General features: G+C 42.2%; 1 protein-coding gene and 1 long non-coding RNA gene across 2 annotated transcripts; both read right to left on the minus strand.

Annotated features, from left to right (window-relative positions):
• Positions 1 to 1,400: 1,400 nt before the first annotated feature.
• On the minus strand, positions 1,401 to 20,655 carry LOC311101327 (nucleotidyltransferase MB21D2-like). The gene is made up of 2 exons (XM_084142455.1): positions 20,032 to 20,655; positions 1,401 to 4,274 (listed from the first exon to the last, which is right to left on the minus strand). Exons 1-2 carry the CDS (start codon positions 20,285 to 20,287, stop codon positions 3,010 to 3,012), a joined length of 1,521 nt encoding a protein of 506 aa, XP_083998581.1. The 5' UTR covers positions 20,288 to 20,655; the 3' UTR covers positions 1,401 to 3,009.
• On the minus strand, positions 8,187 to 14,858 carry LOC311101328. Its single transcript, XR_014609913.1, has 5 exons — positions 14,443 to 14,858; positions 14,291 to 14,332; positions 13,826 to 14,098; positions 13,572 to 13,668; positions 8,187 to 8,457 (listed from the first exon to the last, which is right to left on the minus strand). It is a non-coding gene; the product is annotated as an uncharacterized lncRNA (long non-coding RNA).
• Positions 20,656 to 20,787: the final 132 nt, after the last annotated feature.

Consider the following 20,787-nt stretch of genomic DNA (forward strand, 5'->3'; position numbering starts at 1 on the left):
GAGTGCTCCTAATCTCAGTGTATTACCTATATAAAAGACACCTGTTCACAGAAGCAATCAATAAATCAGATTCCAAACTCTCAACCATGGCCAAGACCAAAGAGCTCTCCAAGGATGTCAGGGACAGGATTGTAGACCTACACAAGGCTGGAATGGGCTACAAGACCATCGCCAAGCAGCTTGGTGAGAAGGTGACAACAGTTGGTGCGATTATTCGCAAATGGAAGAAACACAAAAGAACTGTCAATCTCCCTCGGCCTGGGGCTCCATGCAAGATCTCACCTCGTGGAGTTGCAATGATCATGAGAACGGTGAGGAATCAGCCCAGAACTACACGGGAGGATCTTGTCAATGATCAAGGCTGCTGGGACCATAGTCACCAAGAAAACAATTGGTAACACACTACGCCGTGAAAGACTGAAATCCTGCAGCGCCCGCAAGGTCCCCCTGCTCAAGAAAGCACATATACAGGGCCATCTGAAGTTTGCCAATGAACATCTGAATGATTCAGAGAACTGGGTGAAAGTGTTGTGGTCAGATGAGACCAAAATCGAGCTCTTTTGCATCAACTCAACTCGCCGTGTTTGGAGGAGGAGGAATGCTGCCTATGACCCCAAGAACACCATCCCCACCGTCAAACATGGAGGTGGAAACATTATGCTTTGGGGGTGTTTTTCTGCTAAGGGGACAGGACAACTTCACCGCATCAAAGGAACGATGGACGGGGCCATGTACCGTCAAATCTTGGGTGAGAACCTCCTTCCCTCAGCCAAGGCATTGAAAATGGGTCGTGGATGGGTATTCCAGCATGACAATGACCCAAAACACACGGCCAAGGCAACAAATGAGTGGCTCAAGGACATTAAGGTCCTGGAGTGGCCTAGCCAGTCTCCAGACCTTAATCCCATAGAAAATCTGTGGAGGGAGCTGAAGGTTCGAGTTGCCAAACGTCAGCCTCGAAACCTTAATGACTTGGAGAAGATCTGCAAAGAGGAGTGGAACAAAATCCCTCCTGAGATGTGTGCAAACCTGGTGGCCAACTACAAGAAACGTCTGACCTCTGTGATTGCCAACAAGGGTTTTGCCACCAAGTACTAAGTCATGTTTTGCAGAGGGGTCAAATACTTATTTCCCTCATTAAAATGCAAATCAATATATAACATTTTTGACATGCGTTTTTCTGGATTTTTTTGTTTTTATTCTGTCTCTCACTGTTCAAATAAACCAACCATTAAAATTATAGACTGATCATGTTTTTGTCAGTGGGCAAACGTACAAAATCAGCAGGGGATCAAATACTTTTTTCCCTCACTGTATAGTGTATCATTAACGTGCATCAGACAAGCGACTTAAATATTATACAACGTTGTTTGTCAATTATTTTCAAGCAGTTTCTCTTTAGGGTTGTTGTTAAATATGTTTAATTACAGTTGAGCTTGTTTATAGTGTTACCATCTACACAGATCTCAGATTAAATCACACAATTTGATATGGTCATTGTAGGCCGAACGCGGGACTTGCGCTCCCTCTCATACAGTATGGTCATGTTTCAGGCCAACTACATTGCAGACGTTGCATTGCATCCACCCATGGTCGATCGATTTGTACAGTCAGGCATCAGATTGCTATATCGTGATGTGATATGACATATCATATGATGTGATATGACAGCTCTCCAGGCATTGTGAGATTTGGCAGGCGTCTGAAACGTAGTCAGCCCGGAACGCGGCCAGTATGCCTTTGGAAAGGCATAGAACACATTCTTCAGGCCACTCCAGTGATTGCTCCAAATTAATGTTAAGGCAGTGTGTTTGATCCCTGCCAATGTTGAGGTTGCTCATTTGGTCCATTCTGATTGGTCCATGACAGGTTTGACTCAACAGGATTTGTCTAATAGAGGCCACGCGATTCGTCGGTGCTGACAATGCCGCTGCCAGATTGATCCATACAAATGATACAGGCAGGATCCCACTGCTGTTTTCCAGTACTATGTACACAGTAGCTACGCACATGTCCAATTCAAATTCATAATGGTCTGTTTTTAACTTAATTCGCATAACCAGTCAATCATAAAACATCTTCATAAGGTCAGCAGCAAATATGGAAAATAAGACTATGTAAAATGTTTCAGAGTTCCATATAACAAAGACAAACAAAAGGACAAGGTCCCAGAGTTCTAGAATATCACAAATACGTATTAAAATACACCATTTCACTAATCAGGAGTGTGTATGATGAGTGTTAGCACGTTTATGTATGGTGTGGTGTGTGTGTGTGTGTGTGTGTTTGTTTACTAATTGCACTTGAGGATGAAGATATGTGTATCACATTGCCGGTCAGATATCTGCAGATTTTTGGCATATTCGGGATACGTCTGGAACTGTTCACTATACACATAGGACATGGACATGCCTACAAAGAACGTAAAGTTAGAAACAGCTTATTGGAATAACAGCTCTAAACATACTCTAAACCAGTAGGTATAAATTCAGAGCATTTAGCCCAGCGGAGAAAAAAATACCATTGAAATTGCCTTCCTAAAAGATATGCAACATTTCAGACTTCACTTCATAGCACTTCCACCATGATAACTGTGTGCCTCTACATTCTGTGCAAGACCAAAGTCAACACACACACATATCCACTCAACTCTCTCTATGTACAGTTAACGGCGTTAGTACCATCAGTTCACCTACAGGGACAAAGACATTCCTTAACCTTCCGAGGCAAGACACAGTACCTCCTCTCCCACCTGTTTCATGTAGTTCTGTAAAGACCTTCTAAAAGGTGACACGGGCACTGTAGGGTTGGTGGGGTGTGGGGACAGGTGTCAGGGACAGGGAAACAAAATGGGAAGACACCATTGGACAAAAGCACCTCACAACGCTCTGTGGCGACCGTTACTTGGGAAACCGACTAATTTTACGACTCGACCGATCTAGTCAAAGGGAGAAGAATGGGTGCCGTGGGGGGGTGAGGAGGAGAACAGTATTTTTATATTTTGAAGTCTCAGAAGAACTTGTCGTCGATGCGGAAGTGCGGCCGGGTCACATCGTCGGGGTTGATGAACACCGAGATGGACTTGCCGGGGTTCTCCGTCACCAGCTGCTGCAGCTTCTTAGCCAATCGGTCATCCGGCTGGTGCTCGCCGCCCGCGTCCGACTGTGGCGACGGCAGGTTTGAGGAACTGCCGCGCCAATGCAGGTCCAGGGTCAGCCGGTTGGCCGCCTTGGCATGCTCAATGGTGGTGCGCAGGTGCTCGGACGGGTCGGAGCGCACCGAGCTGAGCTTGCGGGCATGGAGCATGGCCGTCTCGTCCGACAGGTGCTCCAGCATGTTGCACTGCGGGATGAAGTAGTTGGGGCACATCTTGTTGACCAGGCAGTTCTGCAAGTCGTCGATGAGGCCTAGCAGGAAGTGGGCTGAGAAGTCTTCCTGGGACAGGTAGGTGGCGGGGAGCCGATCGCAGGCCCACAGCATCATGCTGCGCAGGTGGTAGGGGCTGATGGCCTTGGGCCTTGACAGCAGCTTGATAATGATGGCCTTGCACGCCTGGTAGGCCTGCATCAGGCTGGCCGAGATGCACTTCTTGAGCTGCACTTCGCTGCGGGCGAACGACAGGCGCCACTCATTCTCCTTGCGGCCCTTGTGGGAGCAGGCAGGCACCAGGTAGAAGCCGCTGATCACCTCCTCCTCTGTGATCTTGCCGTCCCAGAAGTGGTTCTCCATCAGCCAGCTCTGGGCCACCGCCGGCCATCCCTTGAAGGAGACCACAGGCACGATGTCATAGAGCATGCGGCTGCTGCCCACGCCCAGGATGACGGAGATGATGGTGCCATTCCGCTCCACCTTCTCCACGCGGGGCATGCCGCGCTGGGGCTTCTTCTGGATCTCCACCAGGACCACGCTGATGGACTCGTAGAACCAGTCAGCCACCAGCGTGGGTGAGAAGAAGTAGTTGGTGGCGCCGTTGATGTGGTCTACCATGGTGCAGCAGTCCTTCCACTTGTTGATGGTGCCCTCGTCGAAGAGGCGCAGGCTCAGCCACGAGTGGCACAGGGCTGAGTGGCGCATGTCCAGAGTGACCGGCTGGTTGCGGTCGTGCAGCTTGAGTGCAGGCACAAGGAGGGTAAAGTCCATGTCGTAGTCGGTGCCGCGGGCGTAGACGCTCAGCTCGTCTAGGTCCATGTCGACCACGCCCTCCCGCACGCCACCTGACAGCAGTAGGTACTCGTTGGCCACAGGGAGCTTCTGGTCCAGTTTCTGCACCATACCTAATGGGAGAAGGATAAAGGGGGATTAATAGTGGCCTGTGTGGTCCAGTGGCTAGAGTTGGCATGGGTTCGAATCCGGCACACTGCCCTTTGACTCAACCTCCTCCTACCTTTCCTTGCCTGTCCTATCTGTTCAATAAAAAGCACAAAAGGAGTGGGACTGTCCACTCTTTAAAAAATAGGGGGATGAATAGACAGCATATAGCTAGCCTATGATTATGTTTCAGCAGTGCAAATGCTCTGTATTAAGGTAGCCTACTTCATTCCAGGCTTTGTGACTATACGTTATTGTGGCAATCCACACTGAAGGACACACTTGAGGTGGAGGAAACCTCTAACCACAGATCTAGGATCAGATTACCCTACCCCCAATACTAACCTTAACATTAATGGGGGTGGGAAAACATCAGATCCTGTATCAGTGTTGTTTAGATGCAACCCATTACCAGTAGACCAGAGGGGTATACTACAGAGCAGGATCAATGAGTTAGCCAGCTAACCTTGATAAACAACTAGAAATAACTATTTATTTTATGTTTCATTAAGAAAGCTGAACTTGGAAGAGTTTTTGGTTGTTGAGTACATTTTCCATGCTTGCTTTGCCTTCCAGGCTGCAAGTCTGGGCACTAGAGGCATATTTCACCCCCACCAGGGTGCCTGTCACAGTCCAACCACCACGCTGCCCAGTGCCCACTATGGGGATAACATACAGAGCCAGACACTAGACTATATTGATCTTTACACTAGTATTTCTACTCCTATACATTTCAGGGGATGGAAGCTAAATTATTTTCCAATCGTTCCGTTCCGAGCAGAACCCCTATTTTTTTTTTTTACATTCCTGTTACATTTTGCTCATTCATTTACTCCCCCAATTAGTGCATATTGAGCAGCTTGCTGTGGAACAGGTAAGATAGCTGTTTACATTTTTGATTGGTCAACTAAGTGCAGTCGCGAGATGCGACTGAAATTTCACGGGTAGGTAGGTAGGTAGGTAGGGGGAGAGAGAGAGAGAGACATGGAGGGGGCTTGAATCATGACATGACGTGAATTGTAATGTGTTTAGGCTATTCCTAACAATATAACTTCACCAAATTACCGAATCATATAATCAAATCTTATTTGTCACATGCGCTGAATACAACTGGTGTAGACCTTACCATGAAATGCTTACTTTCCTTCTTAATGCGTTTGAGCCAATCAGTTGTGTTGTAACAAGGTAGGGGGAGGTATACAGAAGATAGCCCTATTTGGTAAAAGACCAAGTCCATATTATGGCAAGAACAGCTCAAATAAGTAAAGAGAAACGACAGTCCATACAGACTATAATTTGTTTTTCAACAGGACAATAACCCAACACACCTCCAGGCTGTGTAAGGGCTATTTTACCAAGGAGCGTGATGGAGTGCTGCATCAGATAACCTGGCCTCCACAATCCCCCGACCTCAACCAAATTTAGATGGTTTGGGATGAGTCGGACCGCAGAGTGAAGGAAAAGCAGCCAACAAGTGCTCAGCATATGTGGGAAGCTGGTTGAGAGAATGCCAAGAGTGTGCAAAGCTGTCAGACGTGGCATTAGCTTCTAGGTTCTGTGTGCACTGCACTGGACTGAGCTAGCCTAGCATTCGCCTTTGCATCAGCTGAGTTTATCGATGTGGACTGCAGTGCTCTGCCTCGTTTGTTTTTCCTCTTCACTGATTCCAGGAAGTGTCTGTTCCCTCTCAGCAGCCATAACCCCGGACATAAGAGACGGGCCCCGAGTGGCTCGGCGCTGTGGTCTACTGTCACTGTTTGAGACACTGAGCGCAAGAAGCTTAAGTGTGAAGGCCTACAGCGCAAGTGTGTGTGTGTGTGTGGGCTTGTATTACTATCCTTGTGGGTACCGGAAAACTCCAAAAGGTCCCCACAAGGATAGTAAAACTAGGAAAATTCTCCCTTCGTGTGGACATTTCCCAGGTCTCCGCGATGACAAAGGCTATTTTAGGCTTACGGGCTAGGGTTACAATTAGGGTTACAATTAGGGTTAGGGTTAAGAGTTAGGGAAAATAGGATTTTGAATGGAAATCAATTTTAGGTCCCCACAAGGACAGTAAAACATATGCTGTGTGGGTGACTGTGCGTACGACTGTGTGTGTGTGTGTGTGTGTGTATGTGTGTGTGTGTGTGAGACTATGCGCTCTATGAAAAAATAAAAAAATTATGTATGTACTCACTAACTGTAAGTCGCTCTGGATAAGAGCGTCTGCTAAATGACTAAAATGTCAATGTAAAAAAATGCGCGTCCATCTGTCTGCTACTCCTTTTGTATCTTTTGCTCACATCATCTGAGTGAGTTTTCATGGTGTCCAGTTTTCTGCACTGCTGCTGAACCAGTACCACCACAACAGTTAGCCTAATATGCCAGTCAAATCAAAGTTATTCAAATTAGTACAGTGGTATTCAAACCTTTTCAGCGGGGACCCTATTTTTTCAGCAAAAATGTAGATTTCTATATCAACAGATAACCTTAAATTCATTACATTTTCATGAAATCAATAAATACATTTACTAAAAAAGAAAGAAAAAAATAATAAATCATTTTGGCGACCCCACTAGCGGTCATGACCAGACTTTGAATACCACCAAGTTAGTGGGCCAGTTTGAGTGGTAAGTCTAAAGGAGCCGACTGTAGATAAACTGTGACAGCCGAAAGTCTAACACTGACGTTGTTTTCCAACAGCAAGGCTCAGAGCAACATGGCAGTGTTGACATTGTTTAGAAAAGTTTTTCTTTATAATTTAGAAATAAACAGGTCGCCAACCCCCATGTCACACACTCAAACTGAAATATTTGTGCATTTACATTGTACAATGAATTATTGAGACTCAAATATCACATTAATTTGTATATCCACTGCTATATATGAATCGCGGCAAAGTTAGTTCCGGTTTCAGGCATGTTTTTGGTCACGTTCGTGAGTCAAACAAAAACACCCTAATGATTGGTTGACAATAGAGCCTCCCACAATGAGAGTAACTGCAGAAACTTGCTGTCAGCTGTAGTCAAAACTTCATGACCTTTGATCACATTATTTTTGTAAAGATCATGCAGTCGACATGTAGGAGCTAGTCGGGACAATTTTAATCCTCACCATAATACAACACACTTTGAAAGGCGGTGACCAACGACTTAAAGTGATCTACTCGAACGTGCCCACTGTGATCTGTTACACAGGGCTTGTTCTACATTGCAGCAGATAGTGTAGGAGACTGCCGACTGACTGATCTACAAATCACCTTCCGTCATAAATAGCTACTCATTATTATTTGTAGATCAGTCAGTTAGTCACAATTTATCCATGATACCTTACCCAGTGGGCAAAACCTGATTGAAAAGACGTCAGTATGACATCTTATTCTGGTCGCAATTGTGACCTCTATCTGACCAGCTGGTCATCATTTTGACCACCATATTGTGTGTTATATTATTTAGGCTACTGGTCATAATTAAAGACCTCATCATAACCTGGTAGTGACCACTTGACTACGCCATATTACCTACTGTAAAAAGTATTCCAAAGGATAAAGTTGGATATCGAAAACATTGTTCATTACAATTCAATTTGTTTCCATAGGCACCAAGTTTTAATCTGCAACATATTCTTACATTTAAAATAGATCAAGCAATGGCAAAAACCAATCTACATCACAAATCTTTGCACATCTGCAAAGTAATTGTTTCATAATTCACCCACAAACATTACATGCATAGAAAGACTGGGACAGAGTATATTTAAGCAATAAGGCACGAAGGGGTGTGGTATATGGCCAATATACCACAGCTAAGAGCTGTTCTTAAGCACGACGCAACGCGGAGTGCCTGGATACAGCACTTAGCCGTGGTATATTGGCCCTATACCACAAATCCCCGAGGTGCCTTATTGCGATTATAAACTGGTTACCAACGTAATTAGAGCAGTAAAAATAAATGTTTTGTCATATTGTGGTATACGGTCTGATATACCACGGCTGTCAGCCAATCAGCATTCAGGGCTCGAACCGCAGTTTATAAATACGCACATTGGGATTTTTATTAATGCTTAATAAGAGTGCCGTGATGGGGTAGATCCTCATCAAGGACCTCATAGCAGAGAAGGCGATCTGGAGCGTAGTGGCCACTTGAAGTGTGGTGTGATGGGTCAGATCTGGAGTGAAGAGAATCAGTTCATTACAACTTTATCAATTTCAGATTTTAAAAATAAAACTAGAAAAGGATGTTGCTGAAGAAACTTTGTGGACTCAGCTGTCTAATATATTTCCATGGTACTACACTGCTAAAAAATAAATAAAGGGAACACTTAAACAACACAATGTAACTCCAAGTCAATCACACTTCTGTGAAATCAAACTGTCCACTTAGGAAGCAACACTGATTGACAATACATTTCACATGCTGTTGTGCAAATGGAATAGACAACAGGTGGAAATTATAGGCAATTAGCATGGAGGCGCTACCAGGAGACAGGCCAGTACATCAGGAGACGTGGAGGAGGCCGTAGGAGGGCAACAACCCAGCAGCAGGACTGCTACCTCCGCCTTTGTGCAAGGAGGAGCAGGAGGAGCACTGCCAGAGCCCTGCAAAATGACCTCCAGCAGGCCACAAATGTGCATGTGTCTGCTCAAACGGTCAGAAACAGACTCCATGAGGGTGGTATGAGGGCCCGACGTCCACAGGTGGGGGTTGTGCTTACAGCCCAACACCGTGCAGGACGTTTGGCATTTGCCAGAAAACACCAAGATTGGCAAATTCGCCACTGGCGCCCTTTGCTCTTCACAGATGAAAGCAGGTTCACACTGAGCACATGTGACAGACGTGACAGAGTCTGGAGACTGCCTGCAACATCCTCCAGCATGACCGGTTTGGCGGTGGGTCAGTCATGGTGTGGGGTGGCATTTCTTTGGGGGGCCAGAGGTAGCCTGACTGCCATTAGGTACTGAGATGAGATCCTCAGACCCCTTGTGAGACCATATGCTGGTGCGGTTGGCCCTGGGTTCCTCCTAATGCAAGACAATGCTAGACCTCATGTGGCTGGAGTGTGTCAGCAGTTCCTGCAAGAGGAAGGCATTGATGCTATGGACTGGCCCGCCCGTTCCCCAGACCTGAATCCAATTGAGCACATCTGGGACATCATGTCTCGCTCCATCCACCAACGCCACGTTGCACCACAGACTGTCCAGGAGTTGGCGGATGCTTTAGTCCAGGTCTGGGAGGAGATCCTCCGTCACCTCATCAGGAGCATGCCCAAGCGTTATAGGGAGGTCATACAGGCACGTGGAGGTCACACACACTACTGAGCCTCATTTTGACTTGTTTTAAGGACATTACATCAAAGTTGGATCAGCCTGTAGTGTGGTTTTCCACTTTAATTTTGAGGGTGACTCCAAATCCAGACCTCCATGGGTTGATAAATTTGATTTCCATTGATAATTTTTGTGTGATTTTGTTGTCAGCACATTCAACTATGTAAAGAAAAAGGTATTTAATAAGATTATTTCATTCATTCAGATCTAGGATGTGTTATTTTAGTGTTCCCTTAATTTTTTTGAGCAGTGTATAATTACTCTTATGCTCTTTTACAAGCCCAGCTATGGCTAGAAAGGAGGGTACTGTCATTAGCACTTTTACTAATTTGCGTTGTAAAAGGGAAGCCGCTGCCGTCTCAGGTAATCCCTACTATTATTACGTCTCTACGCCCCCAGCAAACAGTGATAGGTAAGCAACATGTAGGGCGGATTGGGGTCAATTTTGACAATTTAATTTTCATTGCTATGCAGCCTTTGGTTATGAATAATAGGTTGGCAGGTAATGATTCGACTTTTATTGACACTTCAGGTGATTTCAAAGCCCGAAAAGGTTTGAAATTCATGCAACTAAATGTTGTCAGCCTTTTGCCAAAAATGGACTACTTCAAAATCTGGGCTTCCCAGGCGGATCCAGATATTCTTATTTTATCAGAAACATGGTTATCTGAGAAAATCGTGGATTCTGAGGTTACTATTGATGGTTTTAAAGTTTTCAGGGCTGATAGAATGGGCAAAGGTGGTGGTGTTGCTATCTATACAAAAGGTAACCTTATTGTGTCTCTTTTAAAGGCTACGTCCAGTCCTAAACAATTTGAATTTCTATCTTTAAGTGGCTAGGAGTCTACCACCCTCCCTCTGCTAAGAAAAGTTTGTTAACTACTCACTGACTGTCATAGGTGACTTTAACCTGTCCTGGGGAACCCAAGACTCAGACTGTTTAAAGGACTTTTGTAATAACCTAAACCTCACTCGGATGATTACCAAACCCACACGTCCAAATCTGAGGGATTCTACTGAATCAACATTAATTTACATTTACATTTTAGTCATTTAGCAGACACTCTTATCCAGAGCGACTTACATGACCTTATGTTTACAAATAATCCAGATCAATTTGTGGCTAGTGGTGTTTTCTCCCTGGATATTAGTGATCACTGTCCTATTGTTTGTATTAGAGATGTTAGGGCAAAATCATGCATTATTACAAGGAGAAATATTTTCAATTTAAGTGAACAAGCTTCTTTTTTTTACATGATCTCTACCATTGTAATCTTAATGTAATCTTAGCTATACCGGATTCTGAATTTGCTCGAAATCACTTTATTACTGTTTTTAACAACATTGCAGATAAGCATGCCCCGTTTAAAAAAGACGAAGAGTTCAATATAGATCGAACCTTTGGTTCACACCTGAATTATCAGAGTTCATACGCAATAGAGATGCTGCTTGGGCCATGGCCAGAAGTATTGACTCCGGCCGGGACTGGCAATCCTTCCGAGAATTGAGAAATCGGTGTGTAAAACTTGTTCGAAAAGCGAAATCTGATTATTATATTAACACTCTAGCTGACTGTACTGGAAATCCATATAAAATTCAGGAAAACTGTGAAATCATTAAAGGGTTGTACTTCCTCTACTCTTCCCTTACAAAAATGAATGTAGAGTCTGGCCCTATTACTCATAACTTTGATATAATTAATGAATTTAAATCAACATTTTATTTCTGCAGGCTCTCTCTTTGATAGAATTTAAAAAAATAAAAAATACTCACTGTGACAATGTACTGGAATTTTACTGAATAATTTTGAAGATGTCAGTCAGGGTTTTTCCTTTCGGCAATTCACAGACAATGAAGTCCTTGATGTGTTGTTGGCATTAGACATTAAAGAAATCTACAGGGGCCGACCATTTGGATCCAGGTCTGCGCAAGTGTGCAGCATCCCTCATTGTTGGCTCAATAACCTACATCTTTAATTTAACATTGTTATCAGGAAATATTCCTAAAGTGTGGAAAGCAGCTTATGTGCTGCCACTACATAAGGTGAGGTGATTGTTGTGATCTTGACAACTATTGTCCCATAAAGGATTTGGAATCTTTGGATGAATGTGTAACTTCGTTCTTTATTTTATCTATGAACTGTATTTTGAATATACAGGTGCAGCTCAATAAATTAGAATATTGTGGAAAAGTTAAGTAATTTCAATAATTCAATTGACAAAGTGAAACTCATATATCGTGGATTAATTACACAAAAAGTGAAATAGTTCAAGCCTGTATTTGTTTTAATCTTGATGATTACGGCTTACAGCTCATGAAAACCCCAAATTCAGTATCTCAGAAAATTAGAATATTGTGAAAAAGTTCACTCTAATCAGTTAACTCACTCAAAACACCTGCAGAGAACTGGATTGATGTCAAGTTGTCTTTTGAAACACACATTGAAAACTAACAATCTATGATTGTTTTTTTTATATAGAAATAAATCCTGCCTCAGTTCTGAAAATAGAAGGAAGATTGTTCAATCAACGCTTCTCCCTGTAATAGACTGTGCACACATTATTTATATGCCCGCAGCAGCCTCTGTTCTGAAACCATTGGACTCAGTATTCCATTCAGCAATGCATTTTATCACTTGGGACGGTTTTCGGACTCATCATTGTGTTCTTTACAAACATGTGGGATGGACCGCTCTGTCTGTAAGAAGAGGGCTGCACTCTTATTTATTTACAAAGTCTTGCAGAAACTTCCCTTAATTGATTAATTTTAGACATATGAATTACCAAACCCGTTCTCAGGGATGGAGAACTTTGGAGATCCCTTTGGTCTCCACAGAATTGGGAAAATCTGCTTTTAGTTTTTCCTTGAAATTAGATATTCTGGTGCCTTTCAGGCATTTTAAAATTATGTTACAGATTACTTTTCTTAAATATTTTTTATGTTGTGCATTGTGTTTTATTATACTGTGTCTTATTTTTAATGTATATGTAGGGCTGTTGTGTTTTATTTATGTATTGAGTTTTATTTGTAAACGTATACAGGGCTCTCTTGTAAAATAGTTTTCTCAATGTGACTCCCTGTTTAAATAAAGGTTAATACATAATAATACTGAACAAAAATATAAACACAACATGTAAAGTGTTGGTCCCATGTTTCATGAGCTGAAATAAAATATCCCAGAAATTTTCCAGACGTACAAAATGATTATTTCTCTCAAATGTTGTGCACAAATTTGTTTACATCCCTGTTAGTGAGCATTTCTCCTTTGCCAAGATAATCCATCCACCTGACAGGTGTGGCATATCAAGAACCTGATTAAACAGCATGATCATTACACAGGTGCACCTTGTGCTGGGGGCAATAAAAGGCCACTATAAAATGTGCAGTTTTGTCACACAACACAATGCCACAGATGTCTCAGGTTTTGAGGGAGAGTGCAATTGGCATGCTGACTGCAGGAATGTCCACCAGAGCTGTTGCCAGAGAATTGAATGTTCGTTTTACAGAATTTGGCAGTACATCCAACCGGAATAAAAACCGCAGACCACGTGTAACCACTCCAGACCAAGACCTTCACATCAGTCTTATTCACCTGCAGGATCTTTCGAGACCAGCCACCCAAACAGCTGATGAAACTGAGGAGTATTTCTGTCTGTAATAAAGCCCTTTTGTGGGTAAAAACTAATTCTGATTGGCTGGGCCTGGCTCCCAAGTGGGTGGGCCCTTGCCCTCCCAGGCCTACCCATGGCTGCGCCCCTGCCCAGTCGTGAAATCCAGAGATTAGGGCCTAATGAATTTATTTCAATTTACTGATTTCCTTATTTGAACTGTAACTCGGTAAAATCTTGAAATTGTTGCACGTTGCATTTATATTTTTGTTCAGTATAGTTGAAGAAGTTTGTTGCAGTTATAGCCTAGAGATGTCTTCAAAAAAAGAACAACTTGCTCATATACATACTTTGCGTCCTTCTCCACGGCGGTCCGGGACATATTTTAGGACTTTCCCGAGGGTCCGTAACACATCAACCTCTTGTGTTCAGGCTTTTCATGACTTACTGTAAGCATAAAATGAGAAGAAAATTAATTAAAGATTGGCATAATGTGGGCATGCAGGACACAACAGAACAGGAACACACATTAAAATATATTTAACAGTCAGATCTACTAAAAATGTATTATTGTCAAATGTCTCAACTGCTCACAATTACTTACCAAGTACAATGGAGCACACACAAGTGGTAGCAAAGGCATGTTTGCTTCTCTGTCCCTTCATATTGAAGTGGGACATTCATTAATTGGTCATCAATCTGAAACATTAAGAAAGACGATACCAAAAGTAGACAGTAGTTGGATAAAAAAAATAGTTTTGCTTAATCTAATACATGTTGTAATATTCAAACAACTTTTTATAAAAACACACTGCTCCATAATCCTGAGGACATTGTTCCGGACAGAGGTTCCCCCAATTGAGGACAGCTTGGCAGTCTTAAAAAAGAAAGGTACATGCAAAAATGTTGTATTTTTCAAAAGTTGGGTCTGTCATATCATTCCTGCAACCAACATTGTTAGAAATGGGTGTAATTGGCAAATCTCTTCCTCTTCCCTGCAACTGCGCACGTGTATGAGTTTGAGTGAGCAACTGGGAAAACGAGCAAGAGGAGAAACTACATGACTCACCAAGGGAGGTCTCTGTTGAGTCAGGACACAAGGGTTTCGCACCTGTAAAAAAAAAAAAAAGGCAAGTTAAAATAGGATTTTATTTGCTTTACTTATATTTACTTAAACTTGGATGATTAGGAAGCGATGCTATTTCAATTGGATCTACTTACACTAAGATCAGGCGAGACCTGATTCAGAGAAAAAAACGAATGATCATCAGCATGGCTAGTACAAACCTAGCTCTTACCAATGTGGTTAGTAGGAATCAATACACATTTTGCACACAGAACTTGCGGTCAATGACTATGGATTTGAGGGGTGGTTCTGCTCTCTTCTTTCCCTGCGATGTGGCAGAATAAGTCACTGGTAACTAAGTGGGTGGCCAAGGACTACTGTAGAGGTCATGCATCAGGTCATTGACATGTTTCAGGAACCATAAAGATAGAGACAAATCATGATTAACCATTAAGTTCCTTAACCTAGCTACTACAGAAGACCTAAGGTCTTCACTAAGTTAGACTTAGCCTAGCAAGTACATTGACCATGTTGCCCCTCAGCAATCTGGCAGACAGCAAAACATAGGATATTTGCATTTCTTAGTCAGCAGGCTGGATTACTGCTGTCCTCCTTCCCTTTGTTCCCCTCCTCCATCCAAACTTGAAGATTTCTGCAACAACAACAAAAATGATCAAGAATTGAAAAAGGCAGTTGAGAGGTGTAACGTTAGAATGAGTGTTGAGGGAGCTGGGATAGGCAAAATGCATCATAATGTCAAATACAAAATACACAAATACAAGGATCCCTGATGAATCAACAAAAACTTCACATCCATATCGGGGTACATATTTAAAGAATTAGGCTAGCTAAAAATGTCTCACACACACACAGTCAATGTTTCCTATATTTGTATTCATCAACCATCTCTCATTCACTCACTCTCACACACATACTGCTAGCATGACAATGTTAACAATCTTTTCTATAAGTTATTGTGATCATCTCCCTCCCTGTCACACACAGCTAGTATGACAATATTGACATGCCAATGTTTTCTAAAGTTATTGTGATCATCATCGCTCTCTGTCCGTCTCTCACACAGACAGAACACACACACAGTCATTAACTAAACAGATATCAAAATGTCAAAACGTTAGCTAGCTAGCTACAACAGGTAAAAAAAAGAAAAGAAAACTTACCATGTAAGTGGGGGATTAGCTAGAGAGCTAACGTTAGCCATCTAAAATTAGCCAGCTAGCAAAACTTTCCTTGACATTCTTCTCCCCAACAAACCGCCGCTCTACTTACAAAAGTAAAACAAGAATGCAGGAGAACAGGGACTATCACTTAGCAGTCAAATCTTAAAGTTTTTTGTGTACATTTCGAGAAACCGTCATTGTTTCCTGCTGTGTCCCAATGACTCTTGAGCAAGCAGGCTGCCAGCAACGCGCACAGAGATCTATTGCTGCGAGCGAGCGAGGCAGATTCCAATCCAAGTTTTAGTTGGTACTGATGTGCCTACCTCTTCATTTAACTACTGATATAAAAATAAAAATGTGGGCAGTCATTTTAATTGTTCAAAAGCTTTAAAAAGGAAAACATAACTCATTTTCAGGGTCAAATTCAGGTGCAATAATTTGACTAATTATTGATATAAATGGGATATAAATAGGGTTTGTAAATCCTGGTGGATTGTAGTAGGTTATTGAAATAAAATACGTAGGCCTACGTGTCTTTTGTTAAATTCTGCAGTTTCACAGTAGAACATTTTTGTAAAGGTATCCTGTATTATTGTGCATGTTTATCTTACATGTTGGTAGCCTAGAACAATTTATTTTTATTTTTTATTTCACCAGGTAAGCCAGTTGAGAACAAGTTCTCATTTACAACTGCGACCTGGCCAAGATAAAGCAAAGCAGTGTGATAAAAACAACAAACACAGAGTTACATATGGAATAAACAAAACGTACAGTCAATAACACAATAGAAAATATATATACAGTGTGTGCAAATGTAGTAAGTTATGGAGGTAATGCAAAATAGGCCATAGTGCAAAATAATTAAAATGTAGTATTAACACTGGAGTGATAGATGTGCAGAAGATGATGTGCAAATAGAGATATTGGGGTGCAAATGAGCAAAATAAATAATGTAAATAACAAATGCTATGGAAGTGAATGTGCACTTTTCAATTCGGTGGACTACAACTACAAAAAGCATTGCCATAGCCTGTAGTAAAATCAAAAGCATTTAAAGCACCCCAATGGTGGAACAAGCTCCCCCACGACGCCAGGACAGCGGAGTCACTGACCACCTCCCGGAGACACTTGAAACCCTACCTCTTTAAGGAATGCCTGGAATAGTATAAAGGAATCCTTCTTCCCCCACAAAAAAAATATTTAAAAAAAAGTGGTTGTCCCACTGGTTATCATAAGTTGAATGCACCAATTTGTAAGTCGCTCTGGATAAGAGCGTCTGCTAAATGATGTAAATGTAAAGCATCGGAGTTCCTCAAAATTAGGGACCAACTCTGATTGGGCTGCAGAGACTGTCACAAATTTTAGCTTGCTAATGACCTAGCAAATTCGATGACTTGGAGGTTAAATATAATACAAGTATTTTTTAAATGTTTTGTATTGGGGTTTCATCACCTGCCGGATAAAAACCTAAAATGGCCCTACTCCTGAAAAAGTTAAATCGGGACAGATAAGTTGAAGTGGACTCGCCCAGAGTACCATTAGCCTCAGCCTAGAGTAATATTATTATACCATTACAATTATACAAATCGGAGTAATGTTATTTTTCCAGCAGGGTTTGCGTGATTCAGTTTAGCACAGTTGGCAAACAACAGCTGGCAGAGCGCACCAAAGCGGGTTAGGGTCTCATGTACCCAGTCAACACACTGGGCCTATTCCGTTTGAGACTCTGGGGACTCGGACTCAGGGGGCTTCATGCGGGCCGAGCTCTTCCCAAGTCTCAAATGGAATAGGCCCAGCGTGTTGACTGGGTACATGAGACCCTAACCCGCTTTGGTGCGCTCTGCCAGCTGTGCTAAACTGAATCACGCAAACCCTGCTGGAAAAAGAACATTACTCCGATTTGTATAACTGTAATGGTTCTAGTGTCTTATATGTACAGTTGAAGTCGGAAGTTTACATACACCTTAGCCAAATACATTTAAACTCAGTTTTTCACTATTCCTGACATTTAATCCTAGTAAAAATTCCCTGTCTTAGGTCAGTTAGGATCACCACTTTATTTTAAGAATGTGAAATGTCAGAATAATAGTAGAGAGAATGATTTATTTCAGTTTTATTTCTTTCATCACATTCCCAGTGGGTCAGAAGTTTACATACAATCAATTAGTATTTGGTAGCATTGCCTTTAAATTGTTTAACTTGGGTCAAATGTTTCGGGTAGCCTTCCACAAGCTTCCCACAATAAGTTGGGTGAATTTTGCCCCATTCCTCCTGACAGAGCTGGTGTAACTGAGTCAGGTTTGTAGGCCTCTTTGTTCGCACACGCTTTTTCAGTTCTGCCCACAAATTGTCTATAGGAATGAGGTCAGGGCTTTGTGATGGCCACTCCAATACCTTGACTTTGTTGTCCTTAAGCCATTTTGCCACAACTTTGGAAGTATGCTTGGGGTCATTGTCCATCTGGAAGACCCATTTGCGACCAAGCTTTAACTTCCTGACTGATGTCTTGAGATGTTGCTTCAATATATCCACATAATTTTCCTTCCTCATGATGCCATCTATTTTGTGAAGTGCACCAGTCCCTCCTGCAGCAAAGCACCCCCACAGCATGATGCTGCCACCCCCGTGCTTCACGGTTGGGATGGTGTTCTTTGGCTTGCAAGCAGCCCCCTTTTTCCTCCAAACATAACAATGGTCATTATGGCCAAACAGTTCTATTTTTGTTTCATCAGACCAGAGGACATCTTTGTCCCCATGTGCAGTTGCAAACCGTAGTCTGGTTTTTTATGGCGGTTTTGGAGCAGTGGCTTCTTCCTTGCTGAGCGGCCTTTCAGGTTATGTCGATATAGGACTTGTTTTACTGTGGATATAGATACTTTTGTACCTGTTTCCTCCAGCATCTTCACAAGGTCCTTTGCTGTTATTCTGTGATTGATTTGCACTTTTCACACCAAAGTACGTTCATCTCTAGGAGAAATAACGCGTCTCCTTCCTGAGCGGTATGACGGCTGCGTGGTCCCATGGTGTTTATACTTACGTACTATTGTTTGTACAGATGAACGTGGTACTTTCAGGCGTTTGGAAATTGCTCCCAAGGATGAACCAGACTTACGGAGGTCTACAATTTTTTTGCTGAGGTCTCGGCTGATTTCTTTTCATTTCCCCATGATGTCAAGCAAAGATGCACTGAGTTTGAAGGTAGGCCTTGAAATACATCCACAGGTACACCTCCAATTGACTCAAATGATGTCAATTAGCCTATCAGAAGCTTCTAAAGCCATGACATCATTTTCTGGAATTTTCCAAGCTGTTTAAAGGCACAGTCAACTTAGTGTATGTAAACTTCTGACCCACTGGAATTGTGATACAGTGAATTATTTGTGAAATAATCTGTCTGTAAACAATTGTTGGAAAAATTACTTGTGTCATGCACAAAGTAGATGTCCTAACCAACTTGCCAAAACTCTAGTTTGTTAACAAGAAATGTGTGGAGTGGTTGAAAAACGAGTTTTAATGACTCCAACCTAAGTGTATGTAAACTTCCGACTTCAACTGTAGGTCCCGTGTAGCTCAGTTGGTAGAGCATGGCGTTTGCAACGTCAGGGTTGTGGGTTTGATTCCCACGGGGGGCCAGTATGAAAAAGTATGGAAAATGTATGTACTCACTAACTGTAAGTCGCTCTGGATAAGAGTGTCTGCTAAATTATTCAAATGTAAAAAATATTATATCCAATGTGTGCATGGCCCACAAACACAGTGGTGGAAAAAGTACCCAATTGTCATACTTGAGTAAAAGTATAGATACCTTAATAGAAAGTTACTCAAGTAAAAGTCACCCAGTAAAATACTCCTTGAGTAAAAGTCTAACAGTATTTTGTTCTAAATATACTTAGGTATCAAAAGTAAAAGTATAAATAATTTCAAATTCCTTATATTAAGCAAAGCAGATGGCACCATTGTCTTGTTTTAAAAATTTACTGATAGCCAGGGGTACACTCCAACACTAAGACATCATTTACAAACGATGCATTTGTGTTTAGTGAGTCTGCCATATCAGAGGCAGTAGGGATGACCATGTGTTCTCTTGATAAGTGCGTGAATTGGACCATGAAAAATAGGTCTTAATCTTGTTGATGTACGGTTATAAAACCTCGCGAACAGATTTCAACCAGAAAAATACGTCTTTAGCACGCCGTATGCCCTCGAGCATACAGTTTGCAGGCAGTTCAGCCCTATGAATGATTAAAGACTAAATTCATATTTAACTATATTGATCAATGTATCTAGGACTGAACAATGATGGGTCAGATATTAAATAGATTAGGGATTTAGTCGGCCTCTTGACTTGATCTCCTGATCTACACTGATAGATTTGAAAACAATAGCACACTTGCTTTCATTATTGCATCCATTCACCGCTGAAATCAAACTAGCAGACTGTAGTTGTTGTTATTGAGCATTGTCATAAATACATTTTGCATAATAATAATAAAAAAATCAGCCTCATTCTAGGTTCAAATGTCAGCTAAACAGAGGTGCTTTTTCCCACCGACAATCGCTTACCGAGCATGGAGAAAATGAAATCCTTGGCTGTGTGGATCTCGAGCGCTCGCTGGTCGTCATATTCTCGCTGATCGTGTTTACTCAATTCCTGAATCAATCGGTTCAAATCCTCAATTCTGGCCCCGGACCTGAAATCGAGCTCGGGGTAGCTTGGGATGATCTTGTTGTTATTGTTCGTGGAGCTGGGAGTCGCAGTGGGGCTGTTTCCCAAGCTATTTACGGACCCAGCCCGGCTGGTTAGAGTAGGGGCCGCCATGTTTGCAAGAAAAAAACAGCACGGTGAACGCAGGCGTCCCAGGGTCCCACAGTGGCTACCTTGGCTTCAGTTCAGAACATCAGCCGCTACTTGCACCAAACAAATCGGAGGTCATTTAAATTGTATGCGGGGTGTGTAAAGTGCTCTCCCTTTGGCTCTCATCAGCGTGACTGTTGGTGATGGTCTATCGAATCGTAGGCAAAGTAATTGTCATAGTTCGTGTGAAAGTGATAAAAATCTAAAGTCAAGTCGTCGCTTGCTCTGCTCCTCCAGAGCGACGAAGGAATTGTGCTGGCGCATTTATGTAGCTGATAAATTGCCCAGCCTATTATAGACATCTGTTTGGAAGATTAGATGTTTGAGATTTTTTCACTATTTAAACACACCAAATAAAAACAGCTCTCACTGTAACATATTTACTTTGAAAATATTAGCTATTGTTAGAAAAATGTTTAAAATTGTCAGAATATTTTTGAAAGAAACATGACATCATGAAATTC

This window comes from Coregonus lavaretus, assembly GCF_964263955.1.
Source record: "Coregonus lavaretus genome assembly, chromosome: 26".
Lineage (NCBI taxonomy): Eukaryota > Metazoa > Chordata > Actinopteri > Salmoniformes > Salmonidae > Coregonus > Coregonus lavaretus.